At 39.8% G+C, this 16,540-nt stretch overlaps 1 protein-coding gene across 1 annotated transcript; it reads left to right on the top strand.

Annotated features, from left to right (window-relative positions):
- The first annotated feature begins 14,336 nt into the window (after positions 1 to 14,336).
- Positions 14,337 to 15,290, top strand: LOC122914110 (olfactory receptor 52R1-like). Its single transcript, XM_044260746.1, has one exon. The coding sequence runs from the start codon at positions 14,346 to 14,348 to the stop codon at positions 15,288 to 15,290; it is 945 nt and encodes a 314-aa protein (XP_044116681.1). The 5' UTR covers positions 14,337 to 14,345.
- Positions 15,291 to 16,540: the final 1,250 nt, after the last annotated feature.

The following is a 16,540-nucleotide window of genomic DNA, read 5'->3' as shown; positions in this document are numbered from 1 at the left end:
AGATCAAACCAGGCAGGCCCAAGAAAAGAAGGCCAGAGACCCTGACAAACTAAGGGAAAAAAGGCACTAACCTCCTCCCCAAGAAATAAATATTCCACCCCCTAGTCAATAACTGTCAATAAAAGACAGAAACCAAAACCCTGAGTTGCACACCTGTCCCTTAAAATTCCCACTCTCACAGCTCCAGAGTGTGCTCTGTCTTTTATAAACTCTTCACTTAAACACCAAACAACCACTGTGTGTGGTCAGCCCTTGAATTCTATTCTTGCAATGAAACTAAGCCTCCTTCACTCCTCCAACTCCCTGACTCCCACCAGCTCTGCAGTGTCCTTGTGATGGGTTGGGCAGAGGCCTCCCCAGTCTACCATGCAACACACAGAGAAGGATGGGCAAGACTCTGATGAACTAGGTCTCTCTCCTTCTTTGTCTGTCTCTCTCCCTCCAAATGGGTATACTGAGACAAAATTCTGGTGTGTATAGGGAAAACTCCACACCAAAGAGCAATTCTTGGGACCCAATCTGGTATAACCTACAGTTCCCTTCAGGAGCTAGCATCAGATTCCACAATTTAAGGGTTCAATCCTACAAGAGTAGACCTCCCACCCCACTTCAGACACCTGTCACAAGAACAGGTCCTTGTGCCCTGCTCCTAAGTAACTGGCTATAAATCAGAGGTTCCCATGACCTACTCCTTGGGCTTGATTAATTTACTAGGGCAACTCACAGAACTCAGAGAAACATTTTACTTCTTACATTATCAGTTTATTATAAGGATATAAGGCAGTAACAGCCAGGTGGAAGAAATACCTAGGGCAAGGGATTGGGAAAGGGCATGGAACTTCTATGTCCACTCCATTGTGCTATGCTCCTCAGTCTCCATATGTTGTTCACCAACACAGAATCTCTGGGAACCTTGTCCTCCTGGGACTTTTATGGAGGCTCCACTACATATCCCTGATTGATTGCTTAAGACATTGGCCCCTGGCAAAAGGTTCAACCTCCTGTCCCTTCCTCCTTTCCCTGAAGGTCAGGATGGAAGTAAAAGTTCCAACTCTCTAATCCACGGTTGGTTCCTCTGACAACCCAAGGTTGTCTTGTTAACATAACAAAGCACTGGGTTTGCTACATAAACAATGAATTTTGGAACACTGAAAAAAAAATACTAGAAATTTTTAAAAAGAAGTTAACAAGGTACCAATACATTCACCAGAAAAACTAAAACAAACAAGAAGACACAGCAATCCCACCTATAGAGAAAAAATGTGAATTAACTTAACTACCTTACCCTGCTACTGAAGATGCAAATGGCTGTAACTGGAAAACTTCTTAGTCATGTCTACTAGCGCTTAAACCAAAAATTTATCTGTCAGGCTTGTAACCATGGGCAGTGCATGTATATGTTTCCTGAATGCCAAGAAAAATGATGCATGCAGCAGAATTATCAACAATAGAAAACAAAACCAGGAAAACCACCAAATAGCCAGTAACAACCAAATGGATAAATTAATTGAGGTGACGTATAGTCATGGGGTAGAACATCATACAGCAATGAAAATGAAAGACTATAATTAGACATAACTACATAGATGAATTGCACAAACCTAATGAAAAGTATAAAATAGCAATAAAAAGTTAAAAATCCAGATATAAAGATTACATTTAAATATAGCACTAACCCATTTATTTATGCTGCAGAAACAGGCAAAATTAACGTGTTTTGATAGAAGTCAGGACAGGGCTGCCTCTGAGGAGAGAGGAAGAAAGATTAAATGATCTGGAAAGGTGGCTTTGGTTGCTAGTAATGTTCTGTTTCTTTAACTAGGTTGTGGTCACACCAGTGGGTTCGAATGTGAAAATCGAAGCTGGACAGTTATGAGTGGTGCACTGCAATGTATGTTACACTTCCGCAAAATGTTTACTTAATAATAAAACCTTGCCATTCACTTTTCAACCTGGGCAAACATTTTAGAATCTTTAGACAAATCTATGTTTCAATTTTACCTCTGATACTATCTACATAAAATTTGACAGGAACCTTACCTTTTTGATTCTTGATCTCTTAGCATTGGAAGTGAAGATACTGCTGCTTACTTGCAGGCAGCTATGGGAATCGCTGAGAGAATTCAGCACGTCAGTGCTCAGTAAACGCAATTACTATACCCTCCCTTCACTTAAGAATGGGGGAGCAAGAGGGCGCCTGGGTGGCTCAGTGGGTTAAGCCGCTGCCTTCCTCAGGGTCCTGGGATCAAGTCCCGCATCGGGCTCTTTGCTCAGCAGGAAGCCTGCTTCCCTCTACGTCTCCCTCTGCCTGCCTCTCTGTCTACTTGTGATCTCTCTGTCAAATAAATAAATAAAATCTTAAAAAAAAAAAAAAAAAGAAGAATGGGGGAGCAAGAGAGGTTTATCAAGTTTTCAGGAATTCCTAATAAGGAATTCTAAATCCTGATTTTTTTCTTTTTTGAAAAATCAGAATGGGATGTCCCTAGAATTCTATCCTAGAACTGCTACCTTCAAGAGGAATTGGCTATCCTTCCTCTACATCAAAATCACGTAGAGCTCAAGCCCAAAAGTCCCAGCCTCCCAGTGGATGCTAATGTGCAGTGAGGAATGAAGATGACTGCATCTGCAAGTGTCAGCGCAGTTATTATCGAATTTAGATAAAGGATCATTTCTTCATTTGCAACCAAAGAAGAATATCTTTATTTCTAAAATGTTCACCTGAATTTGCTTTTACATTTAAAGTGTATGAATTAAGAATGTATTTTGAGGCGCCTGGGTGGCTCAGTGGGTTAAGCCGCTGCCTTCGGCTCGGGTCATGATCTCAGGGTCCTGGGATCGAGTCCCGCCTCGGGCTCTCTGCTCGGCAGGGAGCCTGCTTCCTCCTCCTCTCTCTCTCTCTGCCTGCCTCTCTGCCTACTTGTGATCTCTCTCTCTCTGTCAAATAAATAAATAAATAATCTTTAAAAAAATGTATTTCATAATCAACATATATAACCATTGTATGATTTTTCTTTTCATAAAACATATTAATAAATCAATGTGTTTCTTATAACTCATCACATTAAAATCAAGTACCAATGGCATTGAAATAAACACAAACAATAAGTAGAAAAATGGTATGATAACTTTTTCCATTTAAAAAATTTTTAAATATATCTCTAAGAATCATGAACTTTTGCTTTATCCCCCTCCTAGAAAAGAGGAGAGATTTATGGTTGCCAGATTATATGAGGTATGGGGAGGAGGGACTGGGGGAAGGTCGTCAAAAGCACAAACTTCCAATTATAAGATAAGGAACTACTAGGATGTCATACACGACATGATGATGATGACTATAGCTAACATTGCCATATGCTATGTAAGAAAGTTCTGAAAGAGTCAATCCTAAGAGTTCTCACCCAAAGGAGCATATGTGCTTCTTTTTATTGTATCTATATGAGATGATGGATGTTAACAAAACCCATTATAGTCATTTCACAATGTATGTAAGTCAAACCATCATGCTATATACCCTAAACTTGTGCAGTGACAGGTGTCAAGCATTTCTCCAACAACCCTGAAAAAATTAATAGTAACCTGAGCTTCAATTTGTGCTATAAGAAAGTGGTGAGAGAGATATGCCATGCTTAACCCTCTGCGTTCTCATTTGTTATCCAAAAAACAACAATGAGCATTTTAGCTTGCAGTTTCGTTCATGATCTTTGTGATTAAATCCCTCTGCTGTTCTCTATTGTTGTAGAATAAAGATGAAATGCGTGCTTTCCTAGGCTCCAGCCACAAGCCTTCTTTCAGTTCCTTCGCCTTCAGAGTCTTGACCAAGCACACCTTTTGCTTGCATCTCCTCTCTTCCTCTAACTCTCTCATTTATTTCCTGTTTACTTTCAGGTCCAAGACCAAGTACATTTAAGTATATTTAGGGTATCTGTTGGCCTCATTATTAAGCCTCATTGTCAGAACAGGGTAGCACAGAGTAAACATCGAACATAATTCTTTAAAATTAATTTGTTATTAAAACAGGCACAAGTGGAAGAATTAAGCTGTAAAATACAGCATACAGTAAGTGCTCAAAAAAATAAAAAATATAACAATAATAGTTCTTTGACCAATGCCAAAAAATTCTATTTATTGATGACTTGCTTTCATGCTTTCTTTTGGTCTTTGATTTTTTTTCCTTCCTTAATTTATGGAAAAATATTTACTATGTGCTTACTTCCTTCTGTTTACTGAGTCCTCCTTTTAATACAGAACAAAAGGAACAAGGTGCTAAATTAAGAATATTAGATAATGTGTGTAACAAATCTGTCCCTGTGCTGGCCTTTGTTTCACTCAGTTACACTGCTTCCTTTCCCCGTCAGTAGGCTTCGTCCCCAGGAGGGAAGATGTGGCTAATGTCCTAGCAAGAATGTTCCTGTGTCATGGCAGGGATGTCCATTATCACCACTGTTATTCAACATAGTACTAGAAGTCCTAGCCTCAGCAATCAGACAACAGAAAGAAATCAAAGGCATTCAAATCAGGAAAGAAGAAATCAAACTATCACTCTTTGCAGATGATATGATACTATATGTGGTAAACCCAAAGGACTCCACTCTAAATCTGCTAGAACTTGTACAGGAATTCAGTAAAGTTTCAGGATATAAAATCAATGCACAGAAATCAGTTGCATTTCTTTATACTAACAACAAGATAGAAGAAAGAGAATTTAAGGAGTCAACCCCATTTACAATTGCACCCAAAACTATAAGATACCTAGGAATAAACCTAACCAAAGAGGCAAAGAATCTGTACTCAGAAAACTATAAAGTACTCATGAAAGAAATTGAGGAAGACATAAAGAAATGGAAAAATGTTCCTTGCTCATGGATTGGAAGAGAAAATATTGTGAACATGTCTATGTTACCTAAAGCAATCTACACATTTAATGCAATCCTTATTAAAACCCAATCCATTTTTTTTTTCAAAGAAATGGAACAAATAATCCTAAAATTTGTATGGAACCAGAAAAGACCTCAAATAGCCAGAGGAATATTGAAAAAGAAAGCCAAACTTGGTGGCATCACAGTTCCAGACTTCAAACTCTATTACAAAGCTGTAATCATCAAAACAGTATGGAACTGGCACAAAACCAGACACATAGATCAGTAGAACAGAATAGAGAGCCCATAAATAGACCCTCAACTTTATAGTCAGTTAATCTTTAACAAAGTAGGAAAGAATGTCCAATGGTATAAAGACAGTCTCTTCAACAAATGCTGTTGGGAAAATTGGACAGCCACATGCAGAAAAATGACACTGGACCAATTCCTTACACCACACATGAAAATATACTCAAAATGGATGAAGGACCTTGATGTGAGAAATGAATCCATCAAAATCCTTGAGGAGAACACAGGCAGCAACCTCTTCGACCTCAGCCGCAGCTACTTCTTCCTAGGAACATCACCAAAGGCAAGGGAAACAAGGGCAAAAATGAACTACTGGGACTTCATCAAGATCAAAAGCTTTTGCACAGCAAAGGAAACAGTTAACAAAACCAAAAGACGACTGACAGAATGGGAGAAGATATTTGCAAACGACATATCAGATAAAGGGCTAGTATCCAAAATCTATAAAGAATTTGTCAAACTCACACCCAGAAAACAAATAATCCAATCAAGAAATGGGCAGAGGGGGCACCTGGTGGGTCAGTGGGTTAAAGCCTCTGCCTTCAGCTCAGGTCAGGATCCCAGGGTCCTGGGATCGAGCCCCGCATTGGGCTCTCTGCTCAGTGGGGAACCTGCTTCCTCCTCTCTCTCTCTCTCTGCCTGCCTCTCTGCCTACTTCTGTCAAATAAATAAATAAAAATCTTAAAAAAAAAAAAAGAAATGGGCAGAAGACATGAACAGAAGTTTCTGCAAAGAAGACATCCAGATGGCCAACAGACACATGAAAAATTGCTCCACTTCACTTGGCATCAGGGAAATACAAATCAAAACCACAATGAGATATCTCCTCACACCAGTCAGAATTGCTAAAATTAACAAGTCAGGAAATGACAGATGCTGATGAGGATGTGGAGAAAGGGGAACCCACCTACACTGTTGGTGGGAATGCAAGCTGGTGCAACCGCTCTGGAAAACAACATGAAGGTTCCTCAGAAAGTTGAAAATAGAGATACCCTATGACCCAGCAATTGCATTACTGGGTATTTACCCTAAAGATACAAATGTAGTGATCTGAAGGGGCATGTGCACCCAAATGTCTATAGCAGCAATGTCCATAATAGCTAAACTATGGAAAGAACCTAGATGTCCATCAACAGATGAGTGGATAAAGAAGAGGTGGTATATATACACAATGGAATACTATGCAGCCATCAAGAGAAATGAAATCTTGCCGTTTGCAATGATGTGGATGGAACTAGAGGGTATCATGCTTAGCGAAATAAGTCAATCAGAGAAAGACAACTGTCATATGATCTCCCTGATGTGAGGAAGTGGAGATGCAATGTGAGGGGTTTGGGGGAAATGAATAAATGAAACAAGATCGGGATCGGGAGGGAGACAAACCATAAGAGACTCTTAATCTCACAAACTAACCTGAGGGTTCGGGGTGGGGGGAGGGGAACAGGGAGAGGGTGGTGGGGTTATGGACATTAGGGAGGGTATGTGCTATGGTGAGTGCTGTGAAGTGTGTAAACCTGGCGATTCACAGACCTGTACCCCTGGGGCTAATAATACATTATATGTTAATTTAAAAATTTAAAAAAAAAAAAGAATGTTCCTGTAGTAAGGTTTTCCTCAAGTGCACGCATGGGCTGCCTGAGCAAATCACACATTTTTCTCTGTGATGGATTAGGAGGCCCCACTGGGGCCAGTGATCATGCTCTTGATAACTCAATCATCTGGGAACAGCCGGGCTCCTACCAGAAGAGGCTGAAATTCTCCCCCACCCAGGGTCTCAGAAACAGTTCAGGTGCTCTCACTTCTCTCCTCTCTGATAGGGTCCTCAGAAGACAAAGTAACATCCTCTCCTGAATAGAAGGTAAGGATCCACAAACCAAAAGAAAAGAAGCAGGAAGACAGAGAAGAGGGGAAAACTGGAGTAGAAAGGTGAAAGAGAAAGAGGGAGTACTATCTCTTTCCTTCCTCTCCAGACATGGTGGAATAGTGGGTAGGGAGGTGGAAAGGGGAGTGAGTGAGGGGGAAAACATCCTGCAGACCCTCTCTAGAAGTCCAAAATAAACATGAGTATCCAATCTTGTCCCTGAAACAGAATCATGAAAATTTCCCTGGCCTCATTCATGTTGAGATGCAGAGATGCACGGCAAGGACAGCAACTGCTAAGGGCCAACACTGACCTTGAGGAGAGTGCAAAATTGAGAGGGACATCAAAAATTCAGTAATGGTGATTCTAAAGTTTTCATGCAATATTCTTAAAATTCAAATTATTTTTAACCCATGATTAATAAAGTAAAAGTTTAAATAAAGACCAGAGCCACACCAAGGCATATTAGAGACTAAGGCAAAAGGGAAAATGTGCTCTAGATATTTTTATGGAAGCAAGCTCATCGATAATAGTTTGAATATGTACGTCTTTGCTTATCTCATTTTCAGCTGATAAAACTGTCATATTAGAAGTATTCTTCTGCATGAGTGAGGATTCTAAATGATCTTAACAGATTTTAGGTGAAATAATATTTTAAATTTAAAATAATAGTGTGGTATTTAACACAATTCTTTTTGATTTTTCAAGAATTTTATTTCTTTTTTTCTTTATTTTTTAATGAGAAAGACAAAGATAGTGAGAGAGAGCAGAGTAGGGAGGAGAGGGAAAAGCAGGCTCTCTGCTGAGCAAGGAGCCCTATGCAGGACTTGATCCCAGGACCCCAGGATCATGATCTGAGCTGAAGGCAGACACTTAACCAACTGAGCCACCCAGGCACCCCTCAATTTTTCAAGCATTTTAATGTTTCAGAAAAGATTAAGTACTAAAAAATACATACACACATGTACTTAGGGGTGCATATTTTTCATTTTGCCACAGATTCCACTGTGGCTTAGCACGGCTCTACTCTTTATTCAGAATTTGGTGTTCTTTTCATCATGGATTTTTGTGTTAATTTTGATTTCTTTAAATGTTGCACAAAATATCATTTATCTGATTGTTTAACTTTTTATAGCACCCTTCTTAAATCATGCCCAAGACAAATGTCTTATGTACCTCACCCCAGTTTCAGCCCTGATGCTCCTAGCATGTGCTAAGCATGGTAGCATAGAAAAAGTGACAGCTTTGTGTCAGACAGACTTGTCCTTTATGTGTATTCAATGAATTAACTTAGCCTGGCTGAACCTCTCTGTCTGCTTATCTGTAAAATGAAGATGATAGATAAGAGCAAACTCTAAAGTAGCTGTAAGGATTACATGATGTAGAATAATTAAAACAAGTATTAAGAGGCTTGACAGATAATAGCTTTGACTCAGTGAAACGTGTCATTGCAGGAACGTACTGAAGGCGAGTGCCACCTCATGCAGTCCAGCAAGTTGTCCATTGATAACCCCTTTCTTCCTTTCTGCAACATTTTATTAAATAATATTGGGCTTTCCTTAGTTGTGGTAACACAAGGACACCTAAGAAACACCTTTGACCTCTCAATTAGTTTATATAGTCTAGTGGCCAAAACATGAAACTAAACAAAATAACAATAATGAATAAGAAGTAGTATCACAGGGGCACCTGGGTGGCTCAGTCAGTTAGGCATCCAACTCCTGCCTTCTGCTCAGGTGATGATCTCAGGGTGGTGAGACTAGGACCCTCATGGGGCTCTTTCCTCAGCATGCTGGAGATTCTCTTCTTCTCCCTCTGCCCTTTCTCACTCATTCTCCCTCTCTCTCTCTCTCTCAAATAAATAAATAAATAAAATTAAAGAAAAATAAATAAGTAGTATCACAGAACTATACGGACAGTGAAGAAAATATCCAGATCATAGTGGAGACTCAAAGTATCCTTAGAGGAAGTGACTACTTGGACTAAAAAGCGTGTGAAACAAATAAGGATGGAATGAGCTGTCCAGGCCCCCAGATCATGGCACTCTGAGGACAAGAAAATATGACAGCGCCTGAGACACCAAGAAATTGTATGTGATCAGTAGAGCTAGAGTAAAGGGGCTGTGTTATGTGGGCAGAAGGAGGGAGGTTATTAATGAGAGTATAAAATAATATTTTTGTTAGATAAAGTAAAATGTGTAAATAGAAAAAAAAGAAAGGATAATCAACTGAATTGGGAAGCTGTCTTAGATTCCCTCTTAAGGAACATCCATTGTGTTCTGGAGAAAAACCTTCTTCCTTTAGACTCCTGATTTAAGACAATCATTATGAAACCTTATAGTCTTCTCTTACCTTTCCAGAGTAAATTTGGACTACCTCATAATAACCTTCACTCCCTTAATGCCATCTCATAAGTTTTCCTCCATTTGTCATGGTTTATATGTATGAGTTACTTCCAGTATTATGATCTACTATTTCTAGACTTGAAACAGATTCTGATTTCTTATACAAGCTCAGATCCTTAAGTCTTCCAAGGCAGATTACTAAAATCATAAGATTGCAAGAGGTTCAAGAAAACAGAACTGAAGCAAAGTTTAATGACTAGTCTTCCCTCCAAACAATATAATTTCCAAATACCCTCCATCTTCTCCCCAGACAAAATCCTCTAAGATACAAAATATATAAAGGGATGGTCAAACTGGAAAGAGGATAAGAAATATTTAACTAAGGAAAGATAGTTTTGTGTCCTACATTGTATCTTTTAGGAAAATTGACATCATCAAGTGATGAGTAGCTCATTGGGTTTAAGAGGATTGCAGCATTTCTGAGCTTCCTGTAAATACTATTGATTTTCTTTTCCTTAGTTAAATTTCCTCAAAAGCAACAATGAACTGAAACTAACAATGGAAGACAGAAAAATGATAAATTAGTAGAATTGTAATACTAATTATCTACATGCAACTGAGCTTCTGGTACTCTCTAGTACCAGGAGGTTTTATTATACCCATCTGTAGACACACTGATTTATCACTTCACATGATCCACTTTGGAGCTCAGCATAGCCTTCACACATGTGTGCTGTGCCCTTGTATTCCAAGAGCCAAGTTATCATATTAAATATATACACTGAATGCAAATGGTTACTCACGCCTGTACAAACACACAAGGTTATGCACATATACTCGTGTTCACATGCAAACCCAGTCCTTATACACATTAACATAGCTCTCAAATACACACTAACAAACATATTAACACACTTCCACATTATATAAAATATCTCTTGACTTGTAAATACCCTTGACTAACAAAAAATACATACATACAGATAAGCTCAGAACTGATTATTCTCAACAGTTCACATTCCTGCCCAGGCACTCAATTCCTCAGCCTTTCCCTTTGTATACACAGAGTGAGGGTAGTTAGGGGTTAATGCTTCCAGCTGTAGGCTCTAATATAGTCTCAGAGGAAACCAGAGATTGAGATAGGGTAGGCAGCCTAAGAGGAGGGGGAAAACTAATGCTTGGGGAAGGAAAAGGCTAGGCTTAAGCAGGTCTTTAAATAGGACCTAATCTACAGGCTCTCCTAAAAGCAGAATCACAGGAGCCAGTTAGAATTTCTCATGGTCAGAGACGAAGCAGGGCTCAAGGTGAATGGTTTCCAGCTCCCAGTCACCTCTGCCCTTCTCAGAGAACAGCAGGACTCACAGAAACTCCAGGAAGCTACAAAACAATGCAATAAACTGTATAGAATGACTTGACTTACTGGGGGCTCCACATCCAGAGATCCCTGATGGCTGGATTTCCTTCTGTGATGCAGAGAAGTTTCACAGCTCACACTCTGTCCTCCAGGGAAATTCTAGAGAAATACAAAGGTTGTCTCTACACATAATCCCTCCATGAAGGACACTGGATCTGAACCCTCCTCTGCTCCAGCATGATTGCTCTATCCCTTGGTTTTAGATAACCCAACGTGAGAAAACGGTAAATATACCTGAAATAATTCTTTAGCAAGATCTCAGCCCATTTTATCCGTTCCAATTTCAGGCTTAAACAACACAGTTAAACTGACAGACATAACAATCTCCACATAATGATTGGTGATTGAAGTAATTGGTGATTAGTGATAGAAGGCCAAAAAAGCCAGTGGTAACCAGCACTGGACTCAAGCTACGCTCTCACAGATGAAAGCTGAGCCACATCAGTGTGAGAACATTGTTCTTGGAAACATATTTTTTGCAACAAAACTATGCCTTGTCCTCACAAGTAGATTATACTTTGGAGAACAGAAAAATTGACTCTGACGTTCACTGTATGATCACCCTACCTACAAGGTTGAAAAAGATGATTTAATTTCTTCTTTCAGTACCTAGTACTCACACAAGAAGTCTAGGCCACAGACAGCAGGGATAGGACATGTTTAAAGTCAGGGAGAGGGGGAAGGAATGTCGGGCAAGAAGGGAAATTACTCTTTATTTCCTACTCTTGTGCTCGCTTCGGCAGCACATATACTAAAATCCTACTCTTGAGGGAATGCACATATACTCTATCCACCCAGGAACTAGTTAATAACCTGTGCCTCCCTCAGAAATATTACAGAAGACCTCACACACTTCACAAAATGATAGATGATTAACTCCCCGTCCTCTCCACATGTTTTGTAACCTTCACTCTGCACAGGGTGAGTGCATAAGTCTAAGTGGAAAAGAGTCAAGGGAATTGCTGAGAGTGAGGACACCAGATTCTATGGGGTTGTAGGTATAAAGAATAAAGAAAGGCGCCTGTCAAGAGCTCCCATTCCCTACTTCAGACTTGGGCCCTTAGTCGCCACCTGAGATAAATCACATCTCCAAAAGGAAAATGCCGAACAGGTGACTTCCCCATTAAGGCTCATGGGAAGAAACTTAATGAATGTTAAAAACAATACAGTGGAAATGCTTCTGGTGTTATATATACAGAAATAGCAATGTCTTCCACAATTGCTCAAAGAGATTATTGTGCACTTTGAGAAATTGTATGTTTAGCCGGCACCTTCACCAGTGTTCAGTGCAAGAATAAGGATGATCTAAGGATGTTTTCCAGGTGCCCATGAGCCTCAGTGACCATGTCCTCACAAATGGAGAGTGACATTCAGGAGGCAGAAGGGAGAGGGAAAGGAAGATTCTTGTTCAAAGAACACATATAAGTGGAAGAACAACCCAGGCAGGAAGGGATAAAACTAGAGCCTGGGACTCCAGATAATGTGTTTGTCTGAATTTTCACCTGGATAAAATTTTCTCCTGGATAGGAGTATTAGTTTTGAGCAAACCTACACCTATTATCAAGAGGTAAGTTAGTTAATTTTATAATGCAGAGCAAAATTTATAAAGTCTGAGCCCCATTTCTCTCATAATGTTATAAAGCTAGGGAAAATCAGGAAGAGGTTAGGTTTCTTTGGGATCTCAAGGAAACCCTTTATAGGAACCATTAGGTCTGGTGGAATGAAACATTTGTCAGTCCCAACAGCTGATTTGTTATGGGATATTTGAAAAGATACTCTTCTTGTCTCTGTGTTTCTGTTAAGGCAGAGACTCAAAGGCTCCGTCAACTGAGATGAAATAGTGAAAAGGTGCCTAGCAAGAACCAGGTAAGCATTTGTGTCATCAATCCTGGGTAGATGTTAGTCACCAGAGGGATCAAACAAGATCTCCATGTAAAACCAAGTAGAGGCAGAGGGGGACATTCAGGTCTTTCACTGTCCAGCACAGCAGACCCTAGTATGAGAACTCTGTATAACACTCTTGTAACCATGGAGCCAAAGTAGTGTTTAAAAGGTTCCTCCAGGGACTCCTGAGTAGCTTGGTCAATTATGCTGCTGCCTTTGGCTCAGGTCATGATATCTGGGTCTTGTGATAGAGCTACATTGGGCTCCATGCTCAGTGGGGAGCCTCCTTCTTCCTCTCCCACTGCAGCTCCCTCTTCTTGTTCTCTCTCTCTCTCACAATTTCTCTCAAATAAATAAATAAAATCTTTAAAATAAATTTAAAAAATGAAAGTTTTCTCCAAGGATTTTAAGATATGGCAAATTGGTTGAAAAGTCCATTGTTACTGAACAATTTATTTGTTATTTGATCCAGCAAATATTTATTAAACCCCTATTCTGTGTTAAGCACAGAGGTGTTAGGATGTTGCACTATTCAGGGCTCATCTCAGGAAAATCTATCATCAGGACAGGATTTAGAAAACCATAGCCTGCAGACAAAATCCAGCTTGCAGACTCTTTTTACCAGTAAAATTGTATTGTGATGGAGTCACACACATATTCCTGTACTGACTGGCTGCTCTCAGGCTACAGGGGCTAAACTGACTAGTTTATGTGCTGTACACAGACTGTACAGCACATAAAACCTAAAATATGTATAATCTGACCTTTCCAGAAATGAGTTTGCTGGCCTCTAAATCTAGGAGGACATACGCCATAGATAATAGAATTAATTACAGGTATACAATCGGCAGTCAACTGCCCAGATTCTCCGGGTAACTCCTAGACTCAAATCTAACTCAACATCACTATCAGCCTTTAAGCCAAAATGTTTTCCAATCTGTCTTTCTACTCTGAAAATTTGCCTAAGTGGCTTAAACAAAAGCTTGAAAGAACATATGGGAAAAGCTAAACAAGTCAGTTAATTCTGAAGAATAGAAGGGCAAGAAGGACTACTACCTACATTATTTGTCAGGACAGTTTCTCTTAGCAGACTCTACTTTCAAGGAAAATTTGATTCTTTGACAAAAATCACACTTGCAGTTAGTATGCTTCTTTGGTATTTTTTGGTTTTTTATTAAATTTCTTTTCAGCGTAACAGTAGTCATTGTTTTTGCACCACACCCAGTGCTCCATGCAATCCGTGCCCTTCCTAATACCCACCACCTTGTTCCCCCAACCTCCCTCCCCCTGCCCCTTCAAGACCCTCAGGTTGTTTTTCAGAGCCCATAGTCTCTCATGGTTCACCTTCCCTTCCAATTTCCCTCAACTCCCTTCTCCTCTCTATCTCCCCATGCCCTCCATGTTATTTGTTATGCTCCACAAATAAATGAAACTGTATGTTTTGATCCCATTTTGAATGACATAAACATGAATGAGGAATAAAGAGGAGCATCACTTTATGTTGCAAAAATTTTTTATTAAAGCAGCTGAAATTCTTCCAGTTTACCATTAAGCCCTACTGCCCTATGATTCGGTTGAAACTTTCAAAATATTTAAAATATTAATAATTACTTCTTGATTCCTATCAACTAGAGAGTAGATTACCTTCACAATGGAGAATAAGTTAACCATCCCGTGATGCTGGCCTCAGGGAACAACACTTTGCATCCTGTGTCCTTCATCCTACTTGGGATCCCAGGACTTGAGAATTACCAATTTTGGATTGCCTTCCCTCTCTGTGCCATGTATCTTGTGGCTGTAGTTGGCAATACCATTGTCCTTCATGTAATCCGAACTGACCACACTCTGCATGAGCCCATGTACCTGTTCCTAGCCATGCTGGCTGTCACTGACCTGGCCCTGTCCTCTTCCACCCAACCTAAAATGCTGGCTATACTCTGGTTTCATGCTCATGAGATTGAATACCATGCCTGCCTCATCCAGGTGTTCTTCATCCATGCCTTTTCTTCTGTGGAGTCTGGGTTGCTCATGGCTATGGCCTTGGACCGTTATGTGGCTATCTGCTTCCCACTGCACCACTCTACTGTCCTGACCCCAGCTGTGGTGGGTAAACTGGGGGCAGCTGTGATGATGAGAGGGTTGCTGTGGGTGAGTCCCTTCTGCTTCATGGTGTCCAGGATGCCCTTCTGCACCAACCATGTCATTCCCCAGTCATACTGTGAGCACATGGCTGTGCTAAAGCTGGTGTGTGCAGATACCAGAGTTAATCGTGCATATGGGCTCTTTGTGGCCTTCTCTGTGGCTGTCTTTGACATAATTGTTATCAGTATATCCTATGTGATGATTCTGAGAACTGTTCTGAGGTTGCCCTCTGAGGAGGCCCGACTCAAGGCTTTTGGCACGTGTGCTTCCCATATCTGTGTCATCTTGGCTCTTTATATCCCAGCCCTCTTTACCTTCCTCACCCACCGCTTTGGACATCATGTGCCCCGAGTGGTACATGTCATGTTCGCTAATCTCTACCTCCTTGTACCTCCCATGCTCAACCCCATCATCTATGGAGTTAGAACCAAGCAGATCAGAGACAGGGTTATTCAAGGATGTTGTGGGAAAGATCCCTGAGCCAAGAGTCACGACATCACAACCAACTCCACTGCCCCACTGATCTGGGATCATCGCATATTACCAAAATGTCATCTCTGTGAGACAAATGGATAAAGATTTGGCACATATATAAAATATAAAATTCCTCAGCCATCAAAAAGGATTAACAGCAACCACTTGCACTGACATGGATGGATCCGGAAGAGATTGTGCTACATGAAATAAATCAAGCAATGAAACACAATTATCATATGGTTTCACTCATATATGGAACATAAGGAATGGAGTGGAGGACCACAGGGCAAGAGAGGGAAAACTGAATGGGAAGAAATCAGAGGGAGACAAACCATGAAAGATTCTCCAGGAAATTAACTGAGGGATTAAAGGGGAGGTAGGTGGGAGAATGGGGTAACCAGGTGATGAGTTTTAAGGACAGTACCTGCTGGGATGAACACTGGGATTTATATGAGACTAATACAACGTTGAACATTACAACAAATTACAATGAACTATATGCTGGCTAACTGCATGTAATAATAAAAAAAAAGTCATCTCTGTGAACAAAAGGCCCAAAGGTTAGCAACCCTCTAGAACAAAAGGAACAATTTTCAAAATGCCCAGAACATGAGCCCTCTGAGAGATGATTGATCATAAATACCAAGTTGATTAATCTTCACAATAAAACAGAAAAAAATATGTCCACCATTCAAATCAGTGAAGATTTGTACAGAATGCAATCTTCCGCAGACCACCATGGTGAAAATGATTTTTTACCCTGCCAGGAGAAGTCTAAGTTCCTATGCTTTGTTAAAAGCAGATAGAACTTTTCACCAAAACAGTTATAAAGTACATGTATTTTTCCCATCTTTGAAAGTCTTATAAAATATAATTTATGGGAATAGATTCACTATTTATAAAAACAAAAACAAGAAAATACATATATTAATCTATATGAAGAATGATTAAATATCACGTATCATTTAAGTAATGTATTTGCAAAGACCGTGTAAAGATGTGGAAAATGATCAGATATAATATTGAAGAACAAAAAAAATTGCATTTGCCCATGGGGCTGAAGTCAATTCTAAACAGAAATGCATATGCATAAAAAAAAGATTTGGAATACCTCTAAATGCCAACAATAACAACTGAGAGTAGTGAGATTTATGCTATTTTCATTTTCTTTTTGCACTTTCACTTATTTGTAAAAATTACCCTTGATTGAGCTTGTCATTTTAATATGAGAAAAAAATAACTCAGACAAGAAC

The sequence above is a fragment of the Neovison vison genome, chromosome 7 (assembly GCF_020171115.1).
Source record: "Neovison vison isolate M4711 chromosome 7, ASM_NN_V1, whole genome shotgun sequence".
Taxonomy (NCBI): Eukaryota; Metazoa; Chordata; class Mammalia; order Carnivora; family Mustelidae; genus Neogale; species Neogale vison.
This window is presented reverse-complemented; position numbering and strand designations above follow the sequence as displayed.